The sequence below is a fragment of the Neolamprologus multifasciatus genome, chromosome 4 (assembly GCF_963576455.1).
Source record: "Neolamprologus multifasciatus chromosome 4, fNeoMul1.2, whole genome shotgun sequence".
Lineage (NCBI taxonomy): Eukaryota > Metazoa > Chordata > Actinopteri > Cichliformes > Cichlidae > Neolamprologus > Neolamprologus multifasciatus.
This window is the reverse complement of record NC_140442.1, coordinates 11,321,493-11,344,562: the sequence shown is the minus strand read 5'-3', so window position 1 is coordinate 11,344,562 and position 23,070 is coordinate 11,321,493. Positions and strand designations below refer to the sequence as shown.

General features: G+C 40.6%; 1 protein-coding gene across 3 annotated transcripts in view; it reads left to right on the top strand.

The window, feature by feature from the left end:
• col5a3a (collagen, type V, alpha 3a) overlaps positions 1 to 16,174 on the top strand; it is a 48,109-nt gene extending 31,935 nt beyond the window's left edge. For all 3 annotated transcript variants that reach the window (XM_085157157.1, XM_085157158.1, XM_085157156.1), the window contains 30 exons: positions 31 to 84; positions 201 to 308; positions 567 to 656; positions 895 to 948; positions 1,145 to 1,252; positions 1,563 to 1,670; positions 1,756 to 1,809; positions 1,968 to 2,021; positions 2,115 to 2,222; positions 2,329 to 2,382; positions 5,695 to 5,748; positions 8,877 to 8,930; positions 9,058 to 9,111; positions 9,217 to 9,324; positions 9,432 to 9,485; positions 9,589 to 9,642; positions 9,797 to 9,850; positions 9,968 to 10,021; positions 10,117 to 10,224; positions 10,339 to 10,392; positions 10,515 to 10,568; positions 10,657 to 10,764; positions 10,850 to 10,903; positions 11,339 to 11,374; positions 11,831 to 11,884; positions 11,982 to 12,282; positions 12,501 to 12,613; positions 12,740 to 12,808; positions 13,553 to 13,786; positions 14,019 to 16,174. In XM_085157157.1, coding sequence (XP_085013283.1) covers positions 31 to 84; positions 201 to 308; positions 567 to 656; positions 895 to 948; positions 1,145 to 1,252; positions 1,563 to 1,670; positions 1,756 to 1,809; positions 1,968 to 2,021; positions 2,115 to 2,222; positions 2,329 to 2,382; positions 5,695 to 5,748; positions 8,877 to 8,930; positions 9,058 to 9,111; positions 9,217 to 9,324; positions 9,432 to 9,485; positions 9,589 to 9,642; positions 9,797 to 9,850; positions 9,968 to 10,021; positions 10,117 to 10,224; positions 10,339 to 10,392; positions 10,515 to 10,568; positions 10,657 to 10,764; positions 10,850 to 10,903; positions 11,339 to 11,374; positions 11,831 to 11,884; positions 11,982 to 12,282; positions 12,501 to 12,613; positions 12,740 to 12,808; positions 13,553 to 13,786; positions 14,019 to 14,165 — 2,610 coding nt within the window. In that variant the 3' untranslated portion in view covers positions 14,166 to 16,174. The remainder of the gene's footprint in view (positions 1 to 30; positions 85 to 200; positions 309 to 566; positions 657 to 894; positions 949 to 1,144; positions 1,253 to 1,562; positions 1,671 to 1,755; positions 1,810 to 1,967; positions 2,022 to 2,114; positions 2,223 to 2,328; positions 2,383 to 5,694; positions 5,749 to 8,876; positions 8,931 to 9,057; positions 9,112 to 9,216; positions 9,325 to 9,431; positions 9,486 to 9,588; positions 9,643 to 9,796; positions 9,851 to 9,967; positions 10,022 to 10,116; positions 10,225 to 10,338; positions 10,393 to 10,514; positions 10,569 to 10,656; positions 10,765 to 10,849; positions 10,904 to 11,338; positions 11,375 to 11,830; positions 11,885 to 11,981; positions 12,283 to 12,500; positions 12,614 to 12,739; positions 12,809 to 13,552; positions 13,787 to 14,018) is intronic.
• The last annotated feature ends 6,896 nt before the right edge of the window (positions 16,175 to 23,070 follow it).

Sequence of the window (23,070 nt, the reverse complement as noted above, 5' to 3'; positions counted from 1 at the left end):
GTCACAACTATCACTTTTCTTTTTCTGTAGGGCTTCCAAGGAAAGAATGGGCCCCCAGGCCCCCCGGGTGTGGTTGGACCACAGGTAAGAAAATCAACAATTTTTAATTCAATTTTTAATAAACTGGATGTTTTTCACAAATGACATCTACAGTAACTAACTACCATCTGCTATGTGCTGTATGCTATGGTTGCTTTTAGGGCAAATCTGGTGAGACAGGACCAACAGGAGATAGAGGCCATCCAGGTGCACCAGGGCCACCAGGTGAGCATGGTTTACCAGGAACTGCCGGAAAAGAGGGTGCCAAGGTGAGTACTTTTCATCATGATGTTTGGCTCATAATCACCTACCAGTATTGCCTTATCACTGTTATATTAGATAAAGCCCAAAGACTCTCTCAGCACTGCCAGAATATCTCTTGGATCTCATCCTGTTCTCTAATTTTCTAATAAACAACACATGAAACCAGACAGTTTCGAGTGTATGATGGCCTATAAGTGATAAATGTTCTTCCTTGGTGTGACTGTCTGGTTGGTATATGAAGGCCAATTATTTGCTCTTTCTAGGGAGACCCAGGTCCATCAGGTGCCCCTGGGAAGAGTGGCCCTGTTGGGCTTAAAGGCTTCAGAGGGAGCAGAGGGACGCCTGGCCAAACAGTAACAAATATTTTCATATACCTAATATCTATACTGTGCTGACTGCTAACAGCAATTGATGAGTCAGGTTTTTGCACTAAATTAGAGTACTTACATTTACTATAGGTACTCTAATTCATGTGATTGCCTTTAGATCTCAAGTTAAGAATTTTGCAAATTAAAGGTGTAAAAAGATTTGTTTACAGATTTGTGAAGATTTGTAAAGATTTGTGAAGTCTGTTTGTTTCTGTGTCTCCAGGGTCCTGCAGGTTTGAAGGGAGGAGAAGGCCTACCAGGTGTTGCTGGACCTATTGTACGTCTAATTTGTTGAAATTGCTTTCCCATCCTATTCCCTGCTCCATTTTCTGCCGCTATGTTTTATAGAATGCTAGGACATATGAAGCAGGAGGCTGTTTCCATGGTGACCAGTGATCGTGACCGTTGCGTTAAATCAAATAGTGAATCATGTGATATAGTTCTCTCACCTCGCTATCTCTTCTTATTTCCAGGGTTCCACTGGAGAGAGGGGTCCCGCTGGGCCGGCTGGCGCTATTGGCCAGCCAGGACGCCCTGGCGGCGTTGGTCCTGCTGGGCCGATGGGAGAGAAAGGCGAGCCAGTAAGATTTGGAACATTGCTAATTTTGTTTCTTACGCAACAATGTCCACTAACACGTATGGCACAATCACCTCCCACCACTGGGTAATAAGCAACGTGTGCTCTCACTTTAGAATGTGATATTATGAGCCAGAGAGCAGGAGAAAGGTAAAGAAGACAGTGAGAGGATATATACGTGTGTTCATGTCTGCTTGCCTGAAAGTGTTTTTTTTCCTGGTGTGACACATTAATCAATGTGTCGTGTTGCTTAATGAGAATAACAGTTATAATATATAATATAGATATATGCTGTTTTGCTATCTGTTTGCTAGGGAGAGAAAGGACCTCCAGGGCCAGCTGGGCGTGATGGAGAACTGGGACCAAGAGGGCTGCCAGGGGCTGCAGGACCTCCTGGGCCTCCAGGGGAGGATGGAGACAAGGTGTAATGAACAGCTAACATTTGCAACCTTTGTTCTTGCTGATTTTTGGACTTAGTTTTTCATGTGTTTGCACTTACCTTGATAGGGAGAAACAGGAGTAACAGGCCAGAAGGGTAGCAAAGGAGACAAAGGGGAAGCTGTGAGTATGCGTTTTTAAGTATAAGCATGAGTGTGAATCACCAGGAGGTGGGGGATAAAGGGTTATGAATGATTTGTCATAATTTAGAAAGCCTGAGCCTTTAATCGTGTTCTTCCATCAGTAAATATGTATTGAACTATCAGTCTGCTCCTTTATAGGGACCCCCAGGACCTGTTGGAATTCAAGGACCTGTGGGTCAGCCAGGACTGCTGGTATGTGCCACAATTTAAAAACAATAAAAAAAACATAAAGGTTGGTTTGAACTGTGCAATTGTGCAATGCGGGCTTGTCTGTGTTTGTTTTAGGGTGCAGATGGTGAACCAGGTCCTCGTGGGCAGCAGGGCATGAATGGGGCAAAAGGAGATGAAGGAACTAGAGGCTTTAAGGGAGGATCTGGTCCTTCTGGACTACAGGTAAAAAAAAAAAAAAAGCACTGAATTTCAAGAGTGACTATGTCTCCATAATTACAATAGAGTATTTCCTTTCCCTTCTCATGCCTATCACTATACTTCTTTGTAGGGAATGCCAGGACCACCAGGGGAGAAAGGAGAGAGTGGGCATGTTGGCTCAATGGTGAATACTGCACAGCAATCTCAGCACATACATCATTCATCTCATGTCCATTAGGTCCACTGCTGCTTTCAGGTTGCTTCTGACTCATCACTTCTCTGAGATCTTACATCATTATCTTTTTGACTACCCATAATCTTTTTCAATGTTAAACACAATTTCTCACTTCATCTAAAAACCTTTAAATATGTTTCTTTAATTTTTTCACTTTATCAAGAACAGTTTAATCTCTTTGAAATTCAAACATGTATGTATTTAGTAATGGGAAACAATTATTTACAAGAAAGATATTAGACCATAGGATCCGTAGCCTTTGCAAATAGTGTGTAAATTTACACTTTACACATTTACATGATATACATTTTTCCTCATCCATGATGAGGAAATTGGGCATTACAGTGGTGCAGTGGTTATCACTGTCGCCTCACAGCAAGAAGGTTTGAATCCCAGTGCAAAGACATGCAATTAGCTGAGTTATATTATTTGGTGATTTTAAATTGGCTGTAGGTGTGAGTGCAAATTTCAGGCTGTCTAGCATGTCCAGTGTGTAACCCTCATCTCGTCCTATGACAGCTGGGATAGGCTTCAGCCCCACGCTAGCCTAGCCCCGAGTTGGATAAGTGGAGGAAAATGGTCTTATTAGCATTATTATGTGTGAGATTATAGAAGTTATTGCCCAGCTCATACAAATGAATCTGCTTTTCCTTGGTCCCAGCATTCCTTTTGACTTATTACTTTTGCATTTTCCCGCAGAACAACAAATACCATCCCCTTTCTGTGGGACTAAAAGGAGATGGAAAGACAAAGCTGGCAAGATTAGGATAATTCATTAAAAAATGCACCACTATTTAGTTCATTATGTTTTGTTACAATTTCTGTTTCTGGGTAGATATACACAGCTGCACAAAAATAATAGAATAGCTATGAGTATGATAGTTTTCTCCAGGACAATAAACATAAAAAGAATTAAAGAAAGAATAAGTGATGAAATTCAGTAAGTGTATGATAGAATATGCCTTTATTTTAGAGAGATAATTCTAGTGAAAAGATGTAATAGCTAAATGTTATTTTAGGATATACATTTTTCCTTTAAATTGCTTATTATGGAAAAAAAGACTTCCAATGAGACAACAAAGGAGGCAAAATTGTTTTATTTTTAAGATTCTGGTGTTTGTATTGCACAGTTTTAAGGTATCTGCAGTCAATAGTTGGTACACAGACGCCCCACCTGAGCTTTAATTAGTAATTTAGTTCATTAGCACCAGCTGTGCTGAATCTGCTGCTGCGGTTTAAACTTGTGAGTCACCCTTTCCTCTGCCGATAATCATTAACATTTACTACCCTGAAACTGTGGGATGTGTTGTTGAGTGGGGCTGGTTTTTCTGAGGTCAGTGATTAGTGCTGATGTTTTTACAAGAGGTAAGACTGATATCCAAAGAAAATCCAGTCTTGGCTTTTCCAGTTTATTGTGAGCCAAATGCACACAAATTAAAGAGGAGTCAACTACATCCTGAAATAAGGCTGTTGTGTCAAAGCTTGTGTAGGTTTTCTGTGGATACACTGGTCTCCTTTCACTGTCGAAAGAAATGCACATTAGATTAAGTGGTGATTCTAAATTGGTTTTATTTATGGTTGTGAGTGGGAATCACTGTATGTGTCCCTGCAATGGACTGGCAACCTTCCTAGGATGTACAACACCTCCTGGCCAGTGATAGCTGAGCTCCAGCTGCTCTGGGACCTCATGTGGACAAGTGCTTAAGAAAATGCCTCCAGTAGTGTTCCCCTTAAAACATGCTTGAAAACTGTAATAACTGACAAATTCCACCTTGGAGGAATTTATGAAAACCTAGCTATATTTGTGTTTTCCCAATAACAGACATTTTGATACGCAGGCAGTGTGACTTGTCATAACAGCAAAAGCACAAGTGAAACTAATAATGTTAACTACGGTTCCACTCCAGGTAATGATCCCAGTAAGCCGTGTCAGAGAGCCAGCATGCACAATATCATAGCGAGCAAAAGATTTTAGTAGAGACATATCACAGCAGTGACATAATGACACGCTTAACAAATGAGCAATCCTTAAGACTTCTTATAGTCCCTCATTAGCTCCATAGCAGTCAATGTTATGCTGACAGGTCAGTCATTAAAATCTGGCATGTAAATTTGGGCATTTGGTTATATTTTATAAATAATTATTATTAGTAGAAAGAAAGCTATTTAAATGCATTAACCTGTAATATCGCTACATCATTTTTAATCTGTGATTTAAGGCCAAGATTGAAAAGTAGTAGTACTCAATAGACCTTGGCTTCATGTGTAAGAAAGATTATCCCAGGAAATGAATAGGTCATTCTGTATGTGAAAGAAAGAAATAAGATAAATAAAAACAGAAAAAGAAGCAGTGACAGAAAGGAGGCAGTGGAGCAATGGAGTGGAAGGAAGAGGCGGGGCTCTTATTGTGAGCAGGAAGACGGTGTGACAGCTGCTAATCAGATTAGCCTCAGCCTTGGCCGTCTAATGAGCATCCTCCTTTGTGACAGTCATCTCACAACGCTGTCAGCCATGAACACACGCTCAACAAGATTCTCTATAGCCCCTCTTCTCCACAGCCAGATTAGGGAGGGAATGCATTAAAATGGAACCAAAACAAGAGAGAGGGAGAGAAGAGAGATGCCGAGGACTCAGTGGGGAAGTTTCATTCATGTGTGAGTGCCGCGGATCACAGAATCCTCCCCCCTAATGCCGAAGTATTTCTCCACCAGAAGGATATGTGTTTCCTCTAGTCCCACATAGTCTCTCTCTGGGCAGATTGTCTGTCTTTCTGTTTCAGTGTCTTTACAACACAAGGTTTCCTCCAAGACTTCAGAGTGATTCAGAGCGCGGCTCAGCATCTACTCAACTGAAACTGAAGCTGAGCACATTTAGGATTAATTGCTTGGCGCTCTCTTGAGCAACACAGAAGAGTCAAATCACATGCTGTCCCTGGTTTGAAGAATATGGTCTTGCACATCACAGGATAGATGTTTCTTATTAATAAGAGAGAATATGAGAGAGGATGTTTGGGGAATTTGAGAACGAATCGGAGCCTGTGTCATACTGAGGATAACTGTCTGACCTGTGTGGATGTCTTCACCGTGTCACTACGATAGCAATCATAGATACTTAGTTCCATTTCATAAACAATTCAACATGGACTTAAATTTAAAAGCACTAGCTAATGCACTACTTACATTCAGTTACATTCAGCTGCATTTCTGTTGTTATTATTATCATTATAACTTTTAGTTAAACATGTCATTTCTGTCTTCACAGGGGCCTCCAGGACAGCCGGGTCCACGCGGTCCTCAAGGGCCAATTGGGGGAGAGGTAGTTTTTTCATTTTTTAAAATATCTTTTTTAATTACATACCTAGATATAAATACTTCACTATTATACTACATTTGTTACAAAGGTAGTTTCAATACACATAAAGACAGAGACAACTATACATGTACAAAGAGTAAAATAATTAAAAATTAAGTAATATTTTCTACAAGTTCCATCACTTGCCCACAGTCTTGAAAAATCTCAAAGCACTCATTGTGGAGCATTATCTAAATTCATTTTTATTTTAATATCAGAGGCGTTTTCAGTTTTCAGTTTTATTTGTCATATGCAAGTTAGCACAGGGTCAACATTGCAATGAAATGTGTTTGACGAGCAGCAGTCACTCAGCAGCAGGAGAAAATAAAATAAAATAAAATAATAAAAAAATAGAAAAATAGTAAGGAGCAAAATATTAGAGAGACATGGTAAAAGAGAAAAGATGACTAAATATATATGTATCTATAAATATAAATATATGTACACTAGTGATTAAATAAGAAAATCTTGAAAAGAAATATGACGGGAGGGCAGATGGGATATTGCACAGGAATGAGCAGCAGAAAATTACAGTATTGCACTTTTAAATATAAATATCAATAACAATAAAGTGAAGTGACCAGTGCAGATTAAACAGAGTACTTGTGAAGCTGCGGGGTAGCTTCTGAGTGCTGTGTTGTGTGTGTTTAAGTGTTGTGGTTGAGGTGTCGTATGGCTTGGTGGTAAAAACTGTTTTTAAGTCTTGTAGTCCGAGCAGACAGACTCCTGTAACGTCTGCCAGATGGTAACAAGGAGAACAGCTGATGTGCTGGGTGGCTGTGGTCCTTGATGATGCTGTGTGCTTTACGGAGGCATCGCTGGAGATAAATGTCCTGAATGGCAGGAAGCCTCGTGCCAGTGATGTGCTCTGCTGCCTTCACCACCGTCTGTAGTGATTTACGGCTGCTGGCAGAGCAGCTTCCGTACCAAACTGTAATGCAGCTAGTCAGCAAGCTCTCGACTGCACCCCTGTAGAAATTTGAGGTGATGTTGGCGTTCATGCCAAACTTCCTCAGCCTCCTCAGGAAGTAAAGCCGCTGGCGAGCTTTCCTGATAGCAGTGTCTGTGTGAAGGGTCCAGGAGAAGTCCTCGGTGATGTTGACTCCAAGGAACTTGAAGCTGCTGACCCTTTCGACCTTGACACCGTTGATGTGGATGGGCTGGTGTTCCCTAACTGGTCGTTTCCGGTAGTCCACTATCATCTCTCTAGTTTTGCTGATGTTGAGAGTCAGGTTATTTTCCAGGCACCACTCGTACAGTGCCATCACCTCCTCTCTATAGGCCGTCTCATCATTGCCTGTGATGAGGCCTATGATGGTTGTGTCATCCGCAAACTTGATGATGATGTTGGACTCTTGTTTAGCAACACAGTCGTGTGTGAACAGGGAATATAGGAGGGGGCTAAGCACACAACCCTGTGGCGTACCTGTGTTCAGGATGAGTGGTGAGGAGGTGTGCTTACCAACTCTCACCACCTGGGGCCTGTTTGTGAGGAAGTTTAGAATCCATCTGCAGATCGGTGTTCCCAGCCCAAGGTCGACGAGCTTCATGGCAAGTTTCGAGGGGATGATGGTGTTAAATGCCGAGCTGTAGTCGATGAAGAGCATCCTTGCATATGTATTCCCTTTTTCCAGGTGAGTGAGGGTGCTATGCGTTGCCAGGGCGATGGCATCCTCTGTGGCTCTGTTTGTCCGATAGGCAAACTGAAGAGGGTCCAGTGTGTCAGGGAGGGAAGAGCAGATGTGACCTTTGACCAGCCGCTCCAGGCACTTCATGATTTTCTCCTGAAAGTTGAAATCTTTTTTGGTTACAAAATTCTCTGATAGATTTTTGTTCAGGACTTAGTCTTAATGTTTATAAAGCTGTTCATATGCATGCAAAACATGGACTGGAACATGCACAAAGTGAAGAAACAAGTGTTAAATTAGTTAAAACAATAAATGCACCAGCACAGTTTGCTTGATTTAGTAATGCTAATCAGCATAATCAGTATCACCAGATATTCTAATTTGCCTCTCGTGATGAATAGATGTGCATTACTTTTCATAATTACTCTGTCATATTGTACCATGATCCTTTAATTTTCAGAGCTTTGAAAATATTTATTCTTTGTTCTTGATCTGGTCTTTAGGAAAATTAGTCATTAAGATTGCATTAGCATTTTTGTCATTTAATACATTTTAAAAGTAGAAAGTCTGTAAATACTGAAGTAACACACACCTTGTGCAAGCATTAAAATAACAGTACTATCAAAAATACCAATGTAATAGCTCGTGCGGTGAAATACAAAGCACAATGCTTTGTGTTTTCCAGCCCTTCATCTATACAGTCTCTTTTCAGCACTTCCTTCCACGCTGCCTTTGAAACTTGAATTATTAAATAGAATTAGGATATAATCCCTGGGAGAGAGTTATATTTACTGCTCTATGAATCATTAAGAAGTATTAGACTATTATCCTTGAGAGGCAGTTATATTTACCTCTAGTAATGGTCGTCCCTCTACAGCCTCTCATGCCAGTCAATTATTTAGCAGTAAGTTGCAGAAAAGCATGTGAGCCACACTTTTGCTTCATCACAGGAAGCTTGGAAATACAGCGGTGCAGAGGTGGTTGGATCCATAAATGGACCGGTACATGGAATAGTGGGAAAGAGTGAAATGGGGGTGAGACAGCATGTGAGGAAAGCAGTTGACAGCAGGAGTTTAGTAGTGCGTGGCTGTATTCAACTCCCAGGCTTGTGCACTCTACCAAAAACATGTTTTTTTCTGGGTTTGTCTCTAGACACAGGGCAAAGTACACTGACATATGTGTGTGCATAATAACATACTTGCACAAACAAACAAACCAAGTGACAGAAAGAGAAGAAATACAATATCCAACCTCTGTGATTTAGACAATATCCACACAGCAAATCTGACAGTATTTTCTTGTGTTGTTCCAGTTTCTGCCTTCTGTGGGAAAACTGCTGACAAACAAACACAAAATACTGCAGAATGCTGCAAAAATCGATTTTCCAAAATCAGATGAATATTTGAAACTCACTCTTGTTTTATGATGCTGCAGTTCAAGCTGTTCTCTCTCCTCCTGCCGCAGGGCCCACCTGGAATGCCTGGTGGAGTCGGACAGCCTGGACTTGTTGGAGAGAAGGTCAGCGTTTCCCATTAGTAAAGACACGTGTGTGCATATGCACATACAGTAGAATAGTAGTGGTTTGTGTGTGTGTAAACTTGAACTTGTGTGTATAGAGTGTTATCAATTTTTCCCTCACCATCAGGGTGATGATGGAGAAGCTGGAGATCCTGGACCAGCTGGAGAGCCTGGCATTGCTGTGAGTCACATTACCTTTATGCCATCTTCTGGTCTTTTTAAGTTCATTTTATCCTTAGGCTCCTTAACCTTTCAAGGATTGTCATTACATTTGCTCGTGTCTCAGGGTCCCAAAGGCGATGTCGGAGAAAAGGGGGATTCTGGTCCTCCCGGTGCAGCTGGCCCCCCTGGACCCAGAGGAACACCAGGAGAAGACGGACCCAAAGGCAACCTTGTTAGTCTCTGCAGATCAGTGACATTTTATTGCTTTCTTGCTATTAGGCCGGCTAGTCCTTTAGTGCCACATATGATGCTTTTTTAACTCACTGCTTTTGCCTGTAGGGTCCTATTGGATTCCCTGGAGATGCAGGGCCCCCTGGTGAGCCTGGTGTTAAGGTCAGAGCTAATGTTTCTATTTACTGTTGTATTCTGGTTTTTTTTTTTTTGTTGTTGTTGATTTTTTTTAGTCTCTATTCTTACATTACATTGATTTGTTCAGGGAGTCGATGGTGCATCAGGACCTAAAGGAGATAGTGGAGATCCTGGCAAAGCAGTAAACAGCAATGTTTCTTTTAACATTAATTTTTTATAAGATTAATTGAAATCTTGTTCATTTGTTGACACAGTGACATTAAGTAAAGGTTGCCAGTTTCTTTCCAACTGATGGGAATTTCTTTTTTTTTTTTTTTTTCCTTTTATTTCTGCAGGGACCGCCAGGGGCTTCAGGAGAGCCTGGTCCTCCAGGACCACCTGGAAGGAGGGTAATCGTAATTTACAGTATATATATTGTATATATATTTTTTTGCATGTATAGGTATATGAAGTGTTTATTTGCAGATAATACTCATGCTCATGCCATTCTCTGCTGTTTTTTTCAGGGCCATGTCGGTGCTGCAGGAAAAGAAGGAAAGCAAGGCATGAAGGGAGCTAAGGTAAGCTCAAAAAACAGTGATCTCTCTGAAGAATCCTTTTTTGATCTATTTTGCTATTGATGCCTTGCTCTTGCATCTGTCTCCTTGCTCTGTAGGGAACAAGTGGACCCCCGGGATCAGTGGGGAAGACAGGCCCAGTGGGACCCCAAGGACAGCCAGGAAGGTCTGGTCCAGAAGGGTTTCGAGGCATTCCAGGTCCAGCGGTATGTATATGGATGCAAAATTGTATTTTTATTCAAAGGTGGCATAATATTGGGAAACTAAAATTGACTTTGAATACCATACACATTGATATTTTGTGTGTGTTTTTTATGCAGGGTGAACCAGGATTAAATGGACCGCTAGGGCAGACTGGACCACCAGGACCAATAGTAGGATTCTTATATGTGGCTAATATTTGAATCGGTTTTCATAAAATAATGAAAACAGAATAAATTATATTTTGTACACCCTACATTACTGATGTAAATAATACATTTGACTGTGTAAACAGGGGCCACCAGGACTCCCAGGATTAAGAGGAGATCCTGGTAGCAAGGGCGATAAAGTGAGTGTTTAGCTTTCGACAGAGAGGCCGTTTTGCACCAGTCTAAATATAATGACACAGTGATGATGAACCATGTCTCTATTTGCAGGGCCATGGTGGGCTGATTGGTCTAATTGGCCCCCCGGGAGAACCAGGTGAGAAAGGAGACAGAGGCCTGCCAGGAAACCAGGGTGCACAAGGATCCAAAGGAGATGAGGTATATATGGTTGCAGCAAGGAACACCAATACATGCAGAACGTCAGTCTACAAACAAGATATGATAAATCTTTGCTTATATCCAGGGTATGAATGGTCCTCCTGGACCCACTGGCCCACCAGGACCACCTGGACTCGCAGTAAGTGTTACACAGCAGCCCTTAAGACAGTGTCCTCTTTTTCATCTACTTCATGCATGTATAAATAATCGTTTTGAGTGGCCATACATGGTAGATCCTTAGATTTTGCTAAGGCCAATACATTAGTATTTGCATGTGCATTTGTATGCAGCTATGTCAGTAAATGTTGTCTTGTTTATACTTTTTCATAAAATAATTTCCAACAAATTAATGTAAAACACACTTCAACAAGCTTGAAATGCAGAAATAATAAATAATAACTTATTATGACCCAACATAGCAGCTGGCTTGCAGATTATTGTTGCTATTGAGAAGGTGCCTGATTAGTATTTTGCAGTGCTTTCTTGAGTAATTAGATCGTTTTCTAATCTTTAATAGCTGCTAAAAGTTTATGTATGTTTTTAGTACTAACATACTCATCATCTCCTCTCTTAGGGTGCAGCTGGCCAGAAAGGATCGAAGGGAGAAACGGTGAGCTAAGTAATTTCTCTTATTTATACATTGCTCTTCCTGTGTTCACACCTCTGCTTCGTAAGCAGCTGCTGGGAACATATGCTGGGGAAGAGAGAGAAAGTACTTTTGTTGGCTTAAATGTACCATGCTTCATAATCATAATACTCTGCTGTGTTTACGGCATGTCTTTGGAACTAAAAGCCTGCTGTACAGCCATGCTTGCCTTGTGTCTGATTTTTCCATTGGGCCTATTTAATAGGATTTGGCTCTGGTTTGTGTGATGTTATGAAAACTAGTATAGTGTGTCTTGAGAGTGAAGGCTTTGACCACAGCGTGCTGATGCACACAGCTGGATAATCCTTTAAAGCGGCATCCATATCTGGCCGGATAAAGTCAGAATTTAGCCTAGAGGCACTAGAGAGGCTACAGGTGAGACGTGATTGACATAAAGTTTTGTCCCCTTCTATTTCCCAGGGTGTCGTTGGTCCCAGAGGAGATCCGGGTCCTGCTGGCCCCCCAGGACCTCCAGTGAGTACCTGCAATAATCCACTTTGTGACCTCAGTTCTGGTTTTATCCTCTTTCTTTTTATTTGACCCCTTTTTGACATCTCTGTGCTTCCCTTAGGGACTGCCTGCAACAATCATTGAGCCCCTTCCTATCATGGAAGGCAGGCGGAAGAGACGAAGGCACTCGGAACGGACAAGAAGAGCAGCCCCACCTAGGGATGACAATATAGAGTTGGACATGGAGGACCCCCTCCAAGGAGACCAGCCTCTGGAGGAAGTTGAGGGAATGGAAGAAGTGTTTGCCACGCTGTCTTCTATGAAAAACGAAGTGGAGCTCATGAGACGGCCTCTTGGATCCTTTGAGAGCCCTGCTCGGACATGCAAAGAGCTCATGATGGTTCAACCGAAATACAAAGATGGTTAGCAAGAAATATGCTTAGTAATTAATGCTTCTTTCACCACTTGCTGCCAACAAATATTTAATCAGAAATCTACTTCAAAGAAAAGTGATGTGCATCTTCTTTAACCCTCACCCTTTTAAGTCAAGAGGCTGCTCACCATTTTGTTACCTTAGTTGTTTTCATTATATCAGCATTTGGTGTAATTGATTGATGCCATTATTCTGTGGGTTTTGCAGGTGACTACTGGATAGATCCTAACCAGGGGTGTAACAGAGACTCCATCAAGGTGTTCTGTAATTTCACTGCTGATGGACAGACCTGTCTCTTCCCTGACAAAAAGTCGGAGATGGTGAGTCTCCAGTCTCTTGATAGAAGTCTTTGAAATGCACAAATCAGACAACAAATTGCTCACTATATCCCTTGATCCTTATAATTTTGCACTACAAACAGTACTTGTGTTCCTCTTTGTATCTAGGTGAAATTAGCAGCATGGAACAAAGAGAAACCAGGAAGCTGGTACAGCCAATTCAGGAAAGGCAAGCAGGTACAACAAAAATAAACATATAATTAAACCTAACCAACCCCACCTCCTAGCATTAATCTCAAGTAGTTCCAGACGCCTGGCAGTTCTTTTCAGGTAAACTACTTATCAGAGCTGCTGTTGGGTAATTTACCCGAGTGATACTAATGTTTAAGATTATGTTCATGTGATTCTGTAGATGTGCGTTTGTGTGTCCATCCAAATGCACCTGGTTGCAAACATATTTTTGTGCTTCTCTGTAAATCTCTTTACTGTGTAATTTTATAATAATTTCGTAGATCACATGCAATGACATAGCTAATATGATATTGCCAGCCTTTGATTTCAGCAGTCAGAGTGACTCACACAGTCACTGGCAGCTGTGTCTCATTGACTAGTATTCGTGGTCTCTCATGTGCACCTATTTAGAGGTCTCATAACCCTTTCAGATAATCACAGAGCTGCCAGTTGTAATTCACTGACTCATTCACACCAGGTCATTGGAATAGATGATTTTTTTCCTTCCCTTAATTCCATTGCTTTCTAATTTTCCTTCACTGTCATTTTCACCCTTGCACATGTAAATGCCTTCATTATAATTTGAAATGATTTAATAACAAGTTATTTTTTCCTAATCTCAGTGAGGTGTAGCCTTATTGTTGGGGTGAAAGTGGAGGGTTCCGTGTACTCGGTGAGATTTGAGTGATGTTTTGAACTTTTTTTTTTGCTTAGCTTGGACACTAATACCTGTGTATCTGTGGCATTCAGTTCTCCTACAATGACAGAGATGGGAACCCTGTTCATGTAGTTCAGCTGACCTTCCTGAAACTACTAAGTGCCACGGCCAAGCAGTCCTTCACTTATAACTGCCAGAACTCAGCAGGCTGGTTTGACAGCACTTCCCTCTCCTACCAGCATGCCCTCCTCTTCCGGGGGAGCAACGATGAGGAGCTGACGCAAGCCAAAAGCCCTTTCATCAATGCAGTGCATGATGGATGCCAGGTCAGTGCAGTGACAGTGCCAGGGAAAGGGACTAGCTGCACAAATGGGAATTAACCTTAATGAAGCTAATGTGTTTGTCAATTGTGTTGCTGTTGTCGGCTAGTGTTTGATTCAGTACATGGATGACTACCAAATCAGTGACTTGAATTAGGATTAAGAGGAAAGTGGAGAGAGGTAGTAGTCGATTTAAGGCGAGCAAATTCCATTAATTGCTTTCATTCTTCTCTTTCAGCTTCGCAAAGGTCAGGAAAATACTGTCTTAGAGATTGACTCACCCTCAGCAGAATTACTTCCTATTATAGATGTTGCTCCGGCAGACTTTGGCGGCAGCAACCAGAAGTTTGGATTCCAAGTTGGAAAAGTATGCTTCAATGGTTAACGCCTTGGCAACGACAAACCCATACAAAGGCCTGCGCAGCAAGTTTTCAGCAAGAGAAACTAGGCTTTAACTGCTGCCCCAAACAATATTTATTATGTTATGATCCTGTATGTGGTGGGTTTTATTTAAGACTCTTCAACAGCCAATGACATGGTTTCTATGGCTTTCCAGCAGCAGGAATAATAGTAAGAAAGAAGATATGCAACAATGAGAACAAAGCACGTTTACCAAAGGGAATTATTTCAGTTAAATATATTTAATTTGTTCTCGTTTCTTTGTTTTTTTCCTCATTGTTTCACTATGCTGTAAATGATCCTCTAGAATTTCAAGGACTATGCCACTTGACCATGACCACTTTCATAAACAAGATGGATCTCTCCAATCACACAAAGGAATAGTCTGTATTTTACTGGTAATGGTCACTTGAGTGGTGCTTCGTATCTCATGTTTAACAAAGACTGAGACTGAAAAAAGTCAGAGATGTTGCCATTCTTGCATGCTTGGATTTTACTCTAATGCCAATTGCATAGCAGTTGTGAACTAGCCTTGCATATTAATTACACAGAAGCACTATAATTAATTTCTTGTGTGCATGATGATAAATTATCCTTTTTACCCTTCAACTGCAGTTTGCTCAGTGAATTACCTTGATTTGTATTCATTTGGTGTAGCTAGTTATTGAACCCGACACTTACTTGAACAAATAAGGTTGTTTCCTTGATTGGACTGCTTTTTGAGCCCATGTTTCTACAGACCAGAGTAGTGTGTAAGTCATCATAATATTGTCCCTACTGTGGTATACTGTATACTTGCTGTGGCATACCTCAATACCTGGATTGAGGTAAGGCACAAATTGAGAATATGCTGTTTAAATGCTCTCTAGTCTGAACTGCAGTCCTTCAAACCACAAGACATTTCAAGCTTCTCTTAAAGGCATTTTAGAATTGCTGACACAACCTGTTTTCATTTTTCTGCCCTGCTCAGAGGTTTTTGTTTCTCTGTATTGTTCATATCTTGCTATCTGAACAAAGTGCATTGCTGTTCACTTGGAACAATTTGCTCTTCAGTGGTGCTAAAGACGATTTTGTTATTTTTGTGTCACTATGTTGTTTGTTTGTTTGTATCTTTGGGCAGGATTATAGGACTAGAGAGTGAGAGGGTTACTGCTCTTTCAGCAGCATGAACCATCCTCAGAGGATGGGGACTAGTCTCCTGTTTTTTGCACATCTTCTGGCCAATTTCACAGGGCCTGTAAGAGAAGGTCAATTCAGAACACTTAGGTCAATTGCTTTAAATGGAAAAACCAGCTTTAAACCAACTTTATATTTTGCTATTACAGTTAGATAGCAGCTTAATAGCCCCTAAAGTAGAAATTATAACATCAAAACTGGAGTTAATAATGTTGCAAAAGTAGATCCATCATACATTTTCCGTGGAGATTTTTTTTTTTTTTCAAAATCCTTTTTATTGTGGAGCTATGCATCAGAGATTGTCACGTCTCAGTAAAATTACCATGGGTGCACTTGTAGTGTCACAAGTGTAATTCCATTATTCACTGTCTGTGGAGCAGCTCTGGGATTTCGCTTTAGATAATGTTATTACTACAGTCTGTCTCTGTACGTTGGCTTAAACAGTCTTCTTTGAATTAACAAATGGAGCTGTGAAATATTACAGAAATTAGATTTCTGTGCAAGTTTTATTAGTTTTCCTTTAGCAAGTTAGATTTTTTTTAATCCTCCAAATACCTCCTGTAACATAATTAGTTGACTAATTGTATCTAGCATGTTTAACTTTGCAATTCGCTTTGTTTTTTTTCCTAGCATTTATACAGTGCCATCATTAACGCCTCTCCTCCTGTCCCATCATGCACTGCCCCATCCTATGTATAGTGTTTGTTGTACTAATTTTATATACTGTACAGGACTTTATGAGCAATAACCTGTTGTGTGAGTGAAAAACAAATGCATTTGTCAAACGTTGGTGTCCAAATAAAAACAAACAAAAAATAATTCAGATTTTTTTTTATTTGTTTGTTTATTTTGTTTTGTTTTGTTTTCCTCTCCCAACCTGACAAGCAGGTTAGAACAACAGCCATGATTACATGTCACTGTCTGCAATGTCTGGTCAAAGTTTAATAGATAAGACATGCTCTTCAATACAAACTAGTTCTGCAACATTCGCCTAACAAGCATTCAGTCAAAATCCTCAGAGAGAAGATGCAATCTACTCTGATGTGTTCTCAAGTTCATTTATTTCAATTAGCGCTCTTTTGGTTCTCAAGAGGGAAGGTCAGACAGAAAGGGAATGATGAAACAGTGGATAGCAGGAATAAGAGACGGGGTCAGTAAAGAAATATAAGCTGTGGAAATGTAATCATTTCTGTTAGGAAAGCAAGAGCTGTGAAAATGACTATTTATGTGAAATAGACTCAAATGATTAGTAAATTGTCACAGAATCATTCCAATACACAGCACTCACATATACACACACTCTAAAGCCCATTCTGTTGCTCACATTAGAGTACAAGTTTCTCATCCCCTTTGGGACCATTGTTCAAGGTTAGCATCAATGGCAGAATAAAGGTTACCATGTTTTTCTCCTTTCTGCTCTCTTCCACTCAATTGAATTTTAACCACACTAAGCTCTTGACCACGAAAGGTCATCTGTTGCCACTACCTCAGAATAATGATCAAGCAGAAGAGCAATGTGACTGTCAATATGGTATTTCCACAGTACTGTGCCCTTTTATTTTGTCCACATTCCATCTTAGAGCCCACCACTTCTGCGACATTGTTTCCAAAATTTTGTTTCTGCTGTGTGCTAAGCCTTTGTTAGTGCTGTGCACAAATACTGTCTCTGCTGACAGATGATAATGTTTCTGACATGCTGATATAGCCAAATAAATCCTCATAATTGCGATGTCAAATATGACAATCATTTGGAAACCACTGTGGTGTGTTTTTTACCATCGCACACAGATGCACAGAGCATTGAGAGGAGCTCTTCATCCGACTGATCTGGGAGCTCAGCTCTGTGAAAGCCTTTGAGAATACCATGGAATTGCTCTTTCGTGTCAGGAAAATGGCATTTTAAGCATACAGATATGAACATACCCAATACAAAGAGTGGTGCTTATAACTGTGGATGGGAAAACAACGTACCATGAAATACGGATTTACTATTTCTTTTCAGACGTGTTTCATATTACCAATATCAAATTTTAAAAAAAAATACAATGCAAGATATAATGTTGAAAAGAAAGGTAACACTGTATGTAAGCAATTGTTTTCTATAATTATCATTCTGCATAAGATTAGCAAACAAAAAAAACCTAAAACAACAAATTTATCTTTTATCTTTGAAGTTTTTATTTCATATTGCTGACCATTACATCATGTAAATGTTATACTGCTAAAGGCGCAATTTCCACAAGATGGTACAGTGGTGTTTTGTTTTTTAATTAAGTCTGCACTCTAATCAAAAACCCTTATCTGTGTGATGCACAAAATATCACTTTGTAAGCTTTGGTCTTGGCTAGCTTTGCATTGCATCTACTCCATGAACAATCTGATAAGACCTATGAATGGTTGGAGCTGGTACAAATGAGTTGACCCAGGTTTACATTTGTAACGCAGCTGCAAAATTCTTACATACCACATACTGGGGAAAAAAACCACGATGGCATCTCCTGAACTATCCTTTTTGTCTCTGTTCTCTCTTATCTCGCTCCCTGTGGCTGCTACTCTCTTGCGCGGTGTCTCATTATTCTGGAGCTGAAAATGTTAGATATTTTTCTATTGTTTGTTGTCGGACTGTCTGGTCGTCCCGCTTTCTCCCTCTAGTTTTCCCTTCCCTCAGCTCCTCTCCTGTGACATTGATTCTAACTAAGCTGAACGTGTCACAAAGTCACAGTGAGAAATGAACAAATTAAACAGATGTTACGATTAATTAGAGAGAGTCAGTGGAAACATCTACATTTCCGGGAGAACGGGGACATCTCCTTGGTCTCAATGCGTCCAGCCAAATGCGGATGTTGTGTCACAGTAGATAACAGCAGACATTATTTTCCAACCCACTGATGTGTGTGCACGTGTGCATGCTGCTCTCAGTTTAGCATCTTGTACAGTACATTTGGTGGGGAATAACTTGGATGAGTTCAAGCATGAGCATGGTCCTTCATGCATAGGCTTGGATGTGTGTGTCTGTGTGGGCATGTAAAAATCATGAGCATTTGCCGCTGAGCAGGGGTTCTCTTATTAGCGTGCATGCAGGCACCTCGCCTGCCAGGTCCCATCCACAGCTCCTTTATCTCATGAAGGGTTGGGGGAATCATTTCCACCGATGCCTTTTCCGTCAAGCACTTATCAACAAAGCTAACATTAGTAAAGCAGTTTGAAAAAATGACTTGAAGGCGAGGGAGAGAAACAGAAATCCCTGGGCGAGTGGACAAACAGCTCAGTGATGATTCGGAAGCCCAAGGCCCTGTGTGTCTGAGAGTGTCAGATGATTATCTGGCAGACAGAGAGCCCAGATTTAAACACACAGCTTGAGAACACCCCCGCCACCTCCAGCACGCACATCCTATTCGTAATTTCCCGTCTGCTGCAACTCTCAGCACCACCACGGCTAAATCCGCAAGCACTGCTACCGCCATGCCACTTAAGTTAACTTAGTCCTAAGTAAAAGGAAGACAACATTTTTTGCTGGTCTTTCCTGACAGCCAAAGTAATCAGTGTGTCTTACTTACCAGATTGGGTGAAAGACAGAATGAGAACTAAGGCAATGCAAGAGTTGGATGAATTACTCAGAGCAATTTAAACATGAACAGATGTTCATAAATTCAAGGCAGACAGTGTTAATGAACAAACTTAGCCCTGATCAGAAAGACATGAGGAATAATCAGAGGGGGCTTGTATTCAGCTATGTTTCACGTGCATGTGTGCTTCTGACTTGTTAGTGAGCAAGAGTAAGTGAGAGAGTGGTAGCTGCATGACCCCATTGCTCAATACAAAATGATTTTTTGCCATAACTCAGACAAGGCTGTGAGCAAAAGAGCGAAAAGGAAAGACAGAGACCGAACGATTCAGCTCTGAGAACACATTGGCTCAGACTTCAATTGAAAAGCGAGGGAAACAAATTGTTTCCATTCACCTCAGTGAGTCCTGTCTCCTGTCTGTGGACCTGAATGCAAAGAAATTCTCCACCTCTTACTCAGTCACACCCCTTCCATCTTTCCCCCTCCTTTCCCTCTGTCTTCCTCACTTCACTCACTGAGTGATCAATGCATCAGTAGTGGCACTAACAAGGTTGTTATTCTATCAGAGAGAATCAGAAGTGGCAGCATTTCATGGGCACCTGGACACTTTTCATAAATCTTGCAAAGCAGAAGTGAACTGCAAAGACAAAATACTCTGCTTGAAGTGTGCGGGTGCTAAACGTCATTAAATGGTAGGAAATAACATTTTCCCTGTTGGTTGTATAAACCTGCCAGTGGAATGTAATCTATATATTTATACCAGCTTATATTTATACTACCTAAATGGATAAGTCTAAGTAATCAATACTCTTTCTAGAAAGATAAACTGCATCATTTGCTCCTGGCTTGACAGCGCAACTGACAGCATTTGAATTGTGCTTTCATGTGTTTAACAGTAATGAGTACAATTGGGCCTGACTTTGTCGCTCTTTAATAATTTAGAACTAACCGGAGACATGAAGCAATATTCTTAGACTACAATTGGGAATTAGTCTTCTTCCAGGCACTGTTTTTTTTTACCCATCTGTCTTACTCACTTACTCTGATTCCCTCTTTTCGCTACATAATCGAACACTAACGCTTAAAAGCCCCATGCTGTCTTTACTGTGCATACGAATGGAGTGTGTTGTTGGCTTTGGTTGCTACAGTGGGAATTTTCTAGTGCAAAAGCATCCAGGAAAAGTTGATAATGAATAGGATTTATTTTTTTGGTGACAGAATCAGTGTCTGTTATAAATTACACTTTGCAGTCTAAAGAAATCCATGAAGAGTTCCAGCTTTTCGACAAAGTCTTCTGTAAATTCAACCCCTCAAACATTAGGTTATTTTTCATTTTCTTACGCATAGATAAAGGTTCCTGTCTTTGTTGCTGATAAGTCCTGACCTGTTTCTCTGGGATATAGCTGACAAAGACATAGCAAACAGGCCAATGTTCAAATAAAAACACATGCTGGTGTTTCGCTTTCTTTCACTTTTTCTCGTATGAATGGAGCACAGACAGAGGTCTTTAGTTAAACCCCCAGCTCGCTATTCATTTCCTCCAGGGCACACCAAACAGAGGTTTCTAGTTACAGTAAGTCTCAAATGTCTGCTTGTTTCAGCATCTGATGAAAATGCAATGATGTTCTGATTGAATTCATTGCCTCCTGAATAAACTAGAACCTACTCTTCTAAAGCACAATGCTTCAATTTGAATTCTAATGAAGATCCAGGCTTCATTTATGCTCTGCGTACGGTATATCTTCTTTTTTATGTGCAAGTACAAGTATTACAGTCATGATGTAGACTGAATGTATCCTTGTGATATAGAGACTTTTGATGTGTTTCTTTGCTGCTGCAGTACTAATGAGAGACTAGGGGTTTCAGGGTTTCAGGTGCTGGTGCGCTGAGAGAGGAGGTGAGTGACAGGGCTCATGAATAGTGATGGCCGACAGCTGCTCATTAACCAAGAGACTGTCTGTCAGCCAGCAGACTGGAAAAGCAGCCCTTCCTCTATGTTTACACACACGTTTGCACATAAACACATACCAGTATGAAAATACACACACATATGTGCAATCCTATGGAGATTTGGTGAACAACATGAGCACCACACAGACATCCACACAGTTCATATCCCCTTCATCTGGATCCCTTGTGCCTGCTGTCGAGTAGAGGCCAATCATGTCTTTCCCTCTGACAGCATGAGCACCGTGTGCTATTACCTGTATGCACCTACCACTCCCACTGGGGCAAGACCCTTGCTGAATATGGAAAAACCTTCTAGATATAAATTCTGAAGGAGGTCCAGAGTGCAAAAGGCACAAAAGATTACAGCTAAGGCAGAACAAGTGACATTCAGGACTTTTTATGCTGTTGTTATGAGGAATTGTGTGCTACCTTCAGAGTCTGTCTCTTTCATTTTAACAACTTAAAGTAAAAAATCCAAAGAAAGGTGACCTAGATATTGGACATACATTCATGTTTCATTTCATTTCTAATGGTGACATGCTGTTCTGCCAAATAATTCAGTCTTAAACATGTAATAATCTGAAACTGGAGCTCCTTGAAATCAGAAGGCAAACCCAGGAGGACACTGAAAGCATTATGTGATATATGACATGGCATTTCAAAAGTTAAGTAAGCCTTTTCATTTTCTTCTTTTAAAACAACATATCCCATTTCTGAAAGCTGTCAAGACATAAAAAATGAACACTTTTAAAAGAAACTCTCTTTTTCTGCTTTCCTCACAGTTTCTTTAGCTTACTTGGTGGGAAAAAAGAAACGCCGAGGGCAGCTGCTGATATTGTTTCTCTGTCCGGACAAAGCCAGAAGGCAAAAATCTGTCAAAAGCCTCACTACTAACTTTCTATCTATCAAAAAGTAAATAGCAAAACAGCTAAATAAGACACAGTCTTAAATCAGAGTTCCTGTCTCTGGATTTTCGCTTAACGTTCATTACAACAATCAAAGATAGCAAAAGGTCCTGAGACCTCAGTGACACAGAAGTGAACGCTGAAGTTATTTATTAAGCATGATAAAATTATTAGAAATACAATAGAAATATTAACATCCACTGCCCTAATTCCACCCCCTATCTATTAGGGGTGCAACGATACACAAAATTCACGGTTCAGTTCGATACTTTGGTGTCACGGTTGGATATTTTTTCAATACAAAAAAATGTTCATGCCTTTTTAATTTGTCATTTATTAAAATTATAAATATATATTTTAACTCAAAAGTACAGTTTTTAAATTTAATGTTGCTGAAACAACAAAGTAATAAAAAATTTATCTGATTGAGAAATCACTCATCTTTGGAAAAGAGAGTTTATTACAGAGAAATGGCTCTTTCCAAAATAAAAGCTATACTATACGCTTCTTCTGGGCTATATTCTCAGCAGCATATTAAACATATCAGGTCCCCATAAGGAGAATCATGTGCTAAAGGCTGTCTAAATGACTCAGGTAAAGTTTGTAGCATGCCTGTTTGTTGTTTTTTGTCTGCTTCCACTTGTCTTTGCACTAGGATGCTGTCGGAGTAAATGTGCAGTCATATTCTGTGTTCCCACTAGTGCTGTCAGCGCTAATCTCGTTGAAATGACGTTAGCGCCACAACAGGGCAAATCTCCGTTAACGAGCTACCGCGGATCGCCCAGTGCGTGGGGCTGGACGGCCAACACGTTAACGAGCTAACTGCGCTAACGCACTAGTTCCCACCAATGTAATTGAGCATTGCGTGGCACATCCAACATACTGTTTTACTTTTGTCCATGACGCGCTTACCTTCAGGGTCATACTTCACATGAAAACCAAAATAGTTCCAAACCCCAGATCTGAATTAGGGTGGGGGAGGTTCAATTTGCCATGTTGCAAGGAGAGCCTAAGTCTCGCTAGCTTGCCCTGCGCTCAGTGAATCTGCGTTTGACTACTCCGCCTAGGCTGCACTGTTGAGCGCAGATCCACTGAGCGCTCAACACAGACGTCAGAAGGAAAGTTGATAAAATAAATTAAAAATTTTGTATTGTTCATACATATGCATACCGAACTGAAAGCACTGTATCGAACGGTTCAATATCGACACGAGTATTGTTGCACCCCTACTATCTATATATGTGTGTCCGTGTGCTGCAGCTTTTGTAATTATATTAGTTCCCAGAAACCCTCC